Source organism: Rhagoletis zephyria, unplaced genomic scaffold (genome assembly GCF_001687245.7).
Source record: "Rhagoletis zephyria isolate East Lansing unplaced genomic scaffold, Rhagoletis_zephyria_1.1 Rzeph_scaffold_00016, whole genome shotgun sequence".
NCBI lineage: Eukaryota > Metazoa > Arthropoda > Insecta > Diptera > Tephritidae > Rhagoletis > Rhagoletis zephyria.
In genome coordinates this window covers 962,142-971,783 of record NW_016157100.1, presented here as the reverse complement: position 1 = coordinate 971,783, position 9,642 = coordinate 962,142, and the positions used below count along the sequence as shown (strand labels likewise).

The following is a 9,642-nucleotide window of genomic DNA, read 5'->3' as shown; positions in this document are numbered from 1 at the left end:
TTATGTGTATTTTGTCGGTGGTTTATTTCAGTGATTTTTAAGTGATTTTTTGTGCAACTGTAATTAAAATGAAGTGCGCGGTGATTGGATGCAAAAACACGTACAAAAATAATAAATTGGTTAGCACAAACATGTGCATAACATTGCTTGCAGTTGTTCTTTATGCTTCGTCTTACTTATTCTTTGTTTACTTTTCACAGAAAATAACATGGCGCCGAAATTACAAACGTCAGCCAGAAAATTACTTTTTTCTTTTGCTTCATTTTGTCAGATCTGTAGTTGGATCATGAGCTTGCGTACGGAATTTTTCTTTGGAAATGGAAATTTTTCCGACATAGAGGATTATTCGGCGGAATTAACAACACTGCCCTGCATCATGATGTCTGAGCGCGCCACCTGCAGTCAAATATCCGCAGTAAATGTCAAAACGGTCGTCAAAAAGAAGAATTGAAGAATCGCCATTTTGCTTTTTCAGTTTCCCTGAATTTGTGCATGTGTGAAAATTTTAGCCGAAAAAGTGAACCGCACCAAAAAATTAGCGCGGTTTTTTGTGAAAATAATTCACAAATTTAGTGAAATTTTGACGGAAACTCAGTGCAAAACTTGTACGAAACATTCAGTTGTTTAGTTTATAAGTGCGGAGAGTGTTATGAAGTGAAAATAGAACGTTGAGTTCATAGCAAAAAAATTGGCAGCAGCTTAGCAGTGTATTGTGTTCTTGCAAAATGGAAAACGTTGTCGCCTTCAATAATGAGGTAAGTAGCGCATGAAAAAGCAATTATTTTCCATAAATACCGAGCCGCCTAATTTTCAAAAAGTGTTGAAAGAAAAAAATTTAGGATTATTTAAGTGTAAAAGTTGTGACGTACGAATGGGTTCAATTGACTACGCCTAGCACAGGCTAGGCCTGTAGCTTTTTTTTTGCATATAGCGTAGCTCGGCAAACGTGTATCTGGGCAGCGCTGTCACATTTTTTCATTATCCATTCCTTTGGTACTTCTACATTGAATACGCTGTTTGCCCGCTTCCCATTCACTCGGTTTGTAAATAAAGTTGGGATAAATCGAAATGGATTAATAATAAATAAATATAGTATAGTGGCGCAGGCCTTTCTGACACCCTTTTCCTAATTAGAGAATTATTCTTACATTTTCACCTAGTTCTCTTGATATTTTTTAAATGGTTACTCTAGTACTGTCGTTTCTTTAATATTCGATTTAAGTACACATCTTTATCAATGAACATACAGTAAACTTTTGTACCACTTGGGAAATTTTGTTAAGAACATTAGGTCTTGAAGAATCAATCTATTAACAAAACAACTTTTCAGGGTATCAACGTTTGGTTATTAGATAAGTTTCAATGTCGCCCAAGCTTTTTCACTTATGTTTGAGGTTATGCCATGTTTAAAGCATATCAAAGATGTATCGCTAAAGATTATAGCTCTGTCTGGGGACGCACGAGTTTAAGATAGTTCGTAAAAATTGTTACAAGTTATCTTTTGGCGTCTGAGAGAGCAAAAATGGCAGTTGATGTTGAGAGAAGTTGCAAGTTTTTACTGTATAAAAGCTTCGCTCCTCAACTTTTCTGTATAAAACCAGTAAAACTGTCAAAAAGTCAAATTGCTCACGGAGAAAGAGAAAAGTACGGGAACACTTTTCGGGTAAATACTGGTAAAATTGTCTAATACACCGTACGCGCGATTTTTTTATAACATTGCACAGCTGATGGTTGGACAGTCCCAGCTTTTACGAGTAAAAATTAGTACCCACGACCGTCGGGTCTACGTAACCGGAACGACCAAGAATTTTATCTGCCCAAGGACTGTCACTCCAGCAACACTACCCAACAACTCTTTGGAGAGTTTGTATGCTGTACGAACAAAAATTCGGATAAAATCTTGCGACTTCTGACAAAGAATGGAACGGTTTTAGTCCCATGTTTACCCTACACTACCAAAGAACCGAGCACGGAAACGCTTTCTGGTAAATTCTTGCAACCCGATGCGGAAACTAGGTTGTTGCTATAGCGGCTACTCACCCCTCATAAATCGGCTGATCTCTCAATCGTTGTTTTTATTATTTTTTATGAAAGTATAGCTAATTACTTCCCAAGCAGTCCAAATATCAGACTGCAAAAATTATGAAAATTCTGCAAAATTTCACCAAATTTTTTATATTTTTAACCAGAATCTTTAGAAGGAGATTTCGTATGCAGTTTCGTAGGCAACGATTAAATTTTAGAATAATAAAGTGTAAGTTTGAAGTATCTAGGACTTAGAGCCGTTTTGAAATGTCCGGTAAATTATAACTCCCAGTTAAACATCGTTATCGACATCCAGCCTATATTCAAGTTTATCACTGAATCCGTCGTTGTACGAATTTTCGTGAAATCCAGGTAGCATGAAGGTGTAATTGACGACAAAAAGTGTCACCATATTATTTTGACTTTTTTCTGCTAGCAAAGGAGTTTTTATTTTTTATTTTATTTTATTTATCTATTTTTACAGTCTGCTAGACTTATATTACAAAAAAGATTTAACATTCTAAGAATTAGATTTGGATTTAAAATTTAAATATTAAATATGATATGCTTTACGGAAATTTTTAAATAACATTATATCTTTGTCACTGCAGTTATTTTATATCAATATAAAAGCATGTCATTGTCCGGAGGTTATGTAGAAAAGGCCGTATTTCCATTCCGCGCTATACTTTTCGGGTTACTCCGTATCTTGATATCTCCTGGGTGGTCGAAAAGGCCGAGTTTCCGATCCACCCAGTCGCGCTTTCGTGACGGTTGGAAAGGCCTAGTTTCCAATCCGCTCATTTATTGTTTATTATCTAAGGTTTTTAATGTACCCTAGATCGTCGGAAAGGCCGAGTTTCCGATCCACGCTATTGTTCATACATCACTATCCTATAGGCAGCGTTCTACAATAGTCATATAGCAGCCGCTTGAAAAGAGTGATAGTCAGGGCTTAAACAGAATCCATCGTAGCTTCGATTTTTGTGAAATCTACGAAAGTGCTATCACAGAATCCGAATAACTACGAACTTAAATTCGAAATTCGTAGAAAGCCTTCATTGAATCCGTTCGTAATGAAGATTCGTACAGACACTACGAAGAGTTTACGCTGTCGGAGCAACATTTAAAATCACTGAATTTTAAAAATAATGGAAAAAGGCTGCATTATTGTTTGTAATAAATATTTATTATAATCCAAATTTGTTATAGTTTGATATAATTCCATATATTTGTGTAAAGGCAGACGTAAAATACAAATGCCATACATAATACATACATTCATCTGCTAAACGCTATTTAATTAATGAAATTAATTAATTTTTATGATGCGAGGAGATAATAGTTTAACAACAATTTATTAGGAACCTTAATTACTTTAATATCATTAAAATATATATTTTTCTCTTTAAAAGAATAAAATCAAACTAAAAAATCAAATTTATTAAAAAAATAAACAAAAATTAAATAAAAACAGAAAAAAAGCTCCGCTGCCTGACGACTCGGACTCGAACTCGGATCGCTCAACTAGCAGGCTGGTGCCTTGCCCACTTGGCCATTGCGACTTCTGGGGTAGTGTGAGCCAAATGGCATAAGTAAATGTCTATTATTTCTTTTGCACTAGCTAATTTCGATCAGCGTTCGAAGCTGGCAATGATATTTTCGAGTTCACTCGGACTCAGTGACAGCAATTTGTCCGTATTCGTAGCAGGCATTAGAATTCGTATATTTTCTACGATGGATTCCGTGATAGCCCTGAGTATCACAATTTTTATGTGACACAATACTAGTGGGACCCAAAGTCAAAATCAAATTTATATGTATTATAAAGTCCTTTTCTTGCTAAAACGTTCCGCTGTTAAATTTAAAAAGAAAATAGCAAAACGTGGTTGCAACTTAAACAGAAATCAAGTTTCTGCAAGAAGAGTGGCATTTCCTTTAAAAGTTTTAAGTGATGCATTTTTTTGTACTTACAGGAGGAAATATTTTTTAATAGCATGGTTCTGTTAACATTTCCTAAAAAATATCTGCGAAGGGGTTACAGTCGCACATAATTTTGGAAAATAGTATAAAAAAAAATAAAAATTTTCGAAAAGTCGGGTCAACGGGTATTGACGCATAAAAAGGGTTCAGTTGCCCCGTTAGACGCACAACGGCAACACTTCATACACTTTGAATGCATACGTTCATAGTGATTCGGATTTAGTGATCGTATTATCATAGATTTTACTAAATCGGACTAGAATGGTTTCAACGACGGCCCAAATTATGCGATCGATAAAGCAAGCAGTCGATGTGCTTAATTGAAGGATATACATATGTACCTCCAGTTAGCGTTAAATAGACATGGTGCAACGGCCCTTACTGTTGATTTTTGGCAACTTTCTTTTTTTTTTTTGATGATGCTACACATTTTTTCATACAAAGTATTTTCGACAATTATTTTCATACTAAAAAAATTCGAAACACCGTCACCAAAAAAATGAAAAAATTCAACAGCAACCTACTTCAAATCTGCACTTTATTATATTAAAATTTAGTGGGCTATAAAACTGCTTAACAAATTTTTTCAAAAGATACTCATTAAAAACTTGAATTTTGCAGAACTTTCATAATTTTTGCACTAAGTCTGAAATTTGTATTTGTGTATTTGGTATCTGCTAAGTATGCAGCTTTCATACAAAAAAAAAAAAAAACATTAAATAAATTTTAAAAAAAAGCCAAACTCGCTGAAATGTCGTGTGCGAGTTATTGTTTGGGTCACTGTATGTTTATATAAATTTTCCACAAAGAAATAACAACCATGTTAAAAACATAGCAAGGTATAACCGTTCTCTCAATTTGTCGGCCATGATTTTTTTTTTGAAGTTTGCCAACATTTTAAAATCATATAAAAGTGAAAATAAAAAATTTAAATTGTTCGAAATTATTGTTGCTTGAGATTGAAAATGAAATTGTGTTTGTGAGTAAATTTAAAAATTAAATTGTTTGGAAACGTCAAGAATTTTAAAAGTGCCTCTCAGCGGTTCTACCTTACTATATTTTTATCATGATAACCATGATAAATGATAACAACTTCCCATAAAAAAACTTCAACTTTGTCAAGGCGAATTAATATAAGGTGATAGCAGGAGTACAAAAACAAAAATTTACATGTATTTTGTTTTTGCTTTGGCGGCATAAACTGTCAAAATCTGTAAGAGTGTGCGTAGAAATTCAAACAAAATTTTTCAATTTGATATCAGAAGCCGTGCGGCGAAACACATACACAAAATCAGCCAAGGTGTATTAAACAAGGTGGTGTTGGGGCGACAGCTGAGTTTTTCGCCGTGGAGGCCATTACGTCAAAATGATGTGTTTGTTGTAACTCATACCAATGACAGTATGGACATCAGCGTATAATTTGTTAGTGTAATTTTTTACTTATATACGGCCAACACCACCTTGTTAAATACGCCTTGAAATCAGCTGAGCTAGTAACACCACCTTATATAAATTCGCCTTGAACTTTGTGCTCTCAATTTTCCGACGTTTTAAAATTTTCAATCTTCGCGAAAAATCATGATAATTTTTACAAATTGCTTCCTCGACAAACAATTAATTTCTCTTCCCACCATCCATACCATTTTGCAAAGCATATTATTTTTATTGTTACAACAGCATAAATATTTCCCAGTTTAGGAGAATGTTTCTGAAGTGGCAGTTCTTGTTCAGATATAGATAAATCTTGACTGTTCTCATTACATAGACCCTTCTGTCATAGGAATGATGTTTTATTTGTGGTTGTAGCGCCCACTCAGTTCTGCCTAGCCTTGTTGTTGGCCTCGTTATCGTCAAGCTCAAATAAAGGTAGACCCATGAAGTGTGCAACTCCAGCCATCCATAGGGACAGGGCTGTTAGTTGAATTGGGTTTTTGGGGCATGCGAAGAGATGTCTTGAGTCGATGGTTGACTCTCCGCATGCCGCGCTATGGTTGGACATATCTGCATCTAACCTCCGGTTATAATTTAGGCAGAGCGAAGTTAGGCTATGGGCATATGATGTTTTAGTATTACAGTTAGGTTTGGCCAGGAAGGCATGCGAAGCTATCATACGTCAAGGCCAAAGCAAGTTTGCCATTGTGAGTTCTAGGCGGTGGTAGAAAGCTGCTGCAATATTTTGATTTATTTTAATTATTATTTTTTAATTTCGTAGAAACTTCAAGAAAACATAGACACTTAAAGAAGCCATAGCAATAACAGTTTTCTAATCATAGTCGTATGACCTCTAATTTGTATTTTAATTTCTACTATTCTCTTTTTCAACAGCTCTCTAGCCTCTATGAGCAGAAACCGCCTATATCAAAGGCTAAAATGGCAGCAATCACTAAATCGGCTATGCGCGCCATCAAATTCTACAAACACGTCGTTCAAAGTGTCGAGAAATTCATACTCAAATGTAAACCGGAATATAAAGTGCCCGGCTTGTACGTCATCGATTCAATCGTACGACAGTCGCGTCATCAATTCGGACCAGACAAAGATGTTTTTGCGCCACGTTTTGCCCGCAACATCAAGGAAACTTTCGCGAATCTATTTCGTTGTGCTCCCGACGATAAAAGCCGCATTATACGTGTGCTTAATTTATGGCAGAAGAACAATGTCTTTGCTCCTGAAGTTATACAACCGATTTTCGATTTAGCCGATCCCAATCATCCGATTTATCAACTACCACCACCAGGCGCTGCTGGTGGTCAAGGCATTGGTGGAAGTGGTTTAGGTGATATTTCATCGGGTGGAGCCAATGGGCTGAATATATCAAGTTCTTCTATGGACATAAGCATTGGCAATATGAATGCAGCTGCTATGGCAACAGGATCCAACAATATCGATGATAAGCATGGTGGAATGCCGGATTTGTCGGTAAGTTATTGAATTATCCTTTCCAAAGAAATTGCAACCTTCAGAATTTGGTAATGAAAAACTAACGACGTTGTAAAAATTGTCACTCTATCTTTTTCGAAATAAACATGCATACTAACGAATTGCCTTACTTATATCAATCCAACCATACAAAAAAAAAACATGCAAAACAAATCGACAACAAACAATTCTAAATCACTGTAATGCAGTCGATGAGTCATGAGAAGGCTCAGAGCGTACTTGATAACAGTACATTGCGTCAACTGGAACATATGCAGCAATATCTAAAACGCCATAGCGCTGTATCAGCGCCAGTGAGCTCGACCAAGTCAACACGTGAATTGCGTGAAATGCGTGAAACTACACGTGAACCACGCGAGTCGCGTGAGCTGCGTGAATCACGTGAAGGACGCGAATTGCGAGAGCTACGTGAAACTCGGGAACTTCGTGAAACGCGAGACCTTCGTGAAACGCGTGAACTTCGGGAAACGCGGGAAATTCGTGAATCGCGAGATCTGCGCATCGATCGAGATGCACACGAGTACGCACGTCTGATCGATAGCGGCGCAGCTGGTATGAGCAGTCGAAATACCAACAGTAGTGGTGGTGGTGGAAATGGCGGCGCCGGCAGCAGCGGTCTCCCCGGGGCTGGCAATAAGACGCAACACACCGAATCGTATGCAAAATATTCGAAAAGCACACATGAAGTTATAATCGAAGATGATGAGGGCATAGACAACAACTCACCGCAGCATACATCTAAGCTGATTGATGTAATTCTTGAATTGTTACCTACTACTACTTACATACTTTTCGTATAATTGCTGATTATGATTTGCCACAGCCGCATTGCTTAAATATTTTGAGAAAAATTTGATTCACCATTTACGTAATGAGAAATACAGATTAAAGATTTTCTAAGAATTTGTTTTGAGTTGATGCTTTTGTTAAAAAATGTAGTTTGTTCTAAAAAAAAAATTGGTTTAATTTTATCTAGTAGTTACTGCAGCATGCCTATGTTTTACTAAATTGTCTCTTTTATCAGTACTGGAAGAAATACTATCTAAATCTGACTTTCTCATTTTCTGCCTGTTTGCATTTTAGAAGTGAATCTTCTTTACGATGCCACGGGAATGCTCCTGTCTACTTTAATTTCTGCCTCCTTTTCTTGTTGCCTATATTAATATAAAGAGGGATTTATCGAAGCGTTAACGATTAAGATTAAGATTGAGAACAAAGTAGAGATGTATCGAAAGAAGATTCAATTCCTTTGTGTGGCACAGGCGAATTAATTTTTTTTTTTAAATATTTAAGTCCTCTTCTCCTGTATGCATGTTTTTATTTTTACACGGTTATTATTATTATTTTTTTGTTAAATAAATAATTTAAATTTTTTGTTTTTAGAATAACAATCTGCAACAACTACTCAATGATCCCAATGTTTTGCGCCAACTGCAAACCCTGCAAAATTTCCAAAAAATGAAACAGCAGGAAGAACAGCAATACAAAATGAACGAAATGCGCATGCAGGAAGTAGAGTTCGAGAAACATTTACAAAATGTTTTAAAGGTGATTACGTCTTATAAGGCTGTTAACATGGAACCGTAAAAATAATATTTTAATGCTTTTCTTTTTTTTTCTTCATTGTTTCTCTATAATGCCCATTAGACGCAATCTGGTGGTCACAACATTGCCCCTGATACTAACGAGTTCAACAAAGAAGTGGAATTTGTGTCGGTGGAACAGAAAATTGAGGTATATTCCCTTTATTTTATAAATAATTTTATGTTATTGTAATGTTTTAGATGTTTTATTTAACTTATTACGTTACAATAACTTTTTTGACACAATAAAATAGATATATTTCATGCAAATTAATTGAATATAATTGAAATTTTGAAACATTAAGTTATATAATTGCGTATAAGACGCATTTGTACTTTTGTATCACTGGATCACAAATTTTAACTTGGTTTTTGTTCTCCAAACGCCACTATCCAATTTGTATATAGAATCTCCCGCTGATTCCAAAAATCGAGTTAATTTTTTATTCTATGGATACGTTTACGAGATATTTTCAATTCACCGTTATTCAGCTTAAAGCAAAACGTGATTCTCATGAACTAATTTAACAAACTGAAAATGGAATACGACATATCAAAGCCAAGGCGTATTTAACAAGGTGGTGTTGGCCGTATATAAGTAAAAAANTTATTAAAAAGTCTGCGGGACTAGAAGGCTTCATTCAAACTTCTAGCCAAACAGAGTACATTACAAGGCGTATTTAACAAGGTGGTGTTGGCCGTATATAAGTTAAAAATTACACTAACAAATTATACGCTGATGTCCATACTGTCATTGGTATGAGTTACAACAAACACATCATTTTGACGTAATGGCCTCCACGGCGAAAAACTCAGCTGTCGCCCCAACACCACCTTGTTTAATACACCTTGATACATTAGATTTGAATATTTTACTTCACATACAAAACACTCAGAGTTTCGAATTTTGTAAGTTATGAATATACATTTTATTTTAAATTTTCTACCTTCAAATGGAAGAATGTGAATGAATGAATGGAAAACATTCAAACTCATTTCGGTTAAAGTTTTTTCAACAAACAAATTTGTTCGTATTGTAACCATGATAAAAATATAGTAAGGTAGAACCGCTGAGAGTTACTTTTAAAATTCTTGACGTTTCCAAACATTT

General features: G+C 35.4%; 1 protein-coding gene across 2 annotated transcripts in view; it reads left to right on the top strand.

Moving 5' to 3' along the window:
* The first annotated feature begins 448 nt into the window (after positions 1-448).
* Isha (Insulator su(Hw) mRNA adaptor) overlaps positions 449-9,642 on the top strand; it is a 23,497-nt gene continuing 14,303 nt past the window's right edge. The window contains exons 1-5 of one of the 2 annotated variants that reach the window (XM_017613063.1): positions 449-755; positions 6,334-6,927; positions 7,137-7,700; positions 8,332-8,496; positions 8,596-8,682. In XM_017613063.1, coding sequence (XP_017468552.1) covers positions 726-755; positions 6,334-6,927; positions 7,137-7,700; positions 8,332-8,496; positions 8,596-8,682 — 1,440 coding nt within the window. In that variant the 5' untranslated portion in view covers positions 449-725. The remainder of the gene's footprint in view (positions 756-6,333; positions 6,928-7,136; positions 7,701-8,331; positions 8,497-8,595; positions 8,683-9,642) is intronic. The other variant, XM_017613070.1, reaches the window with a different exon arrangement.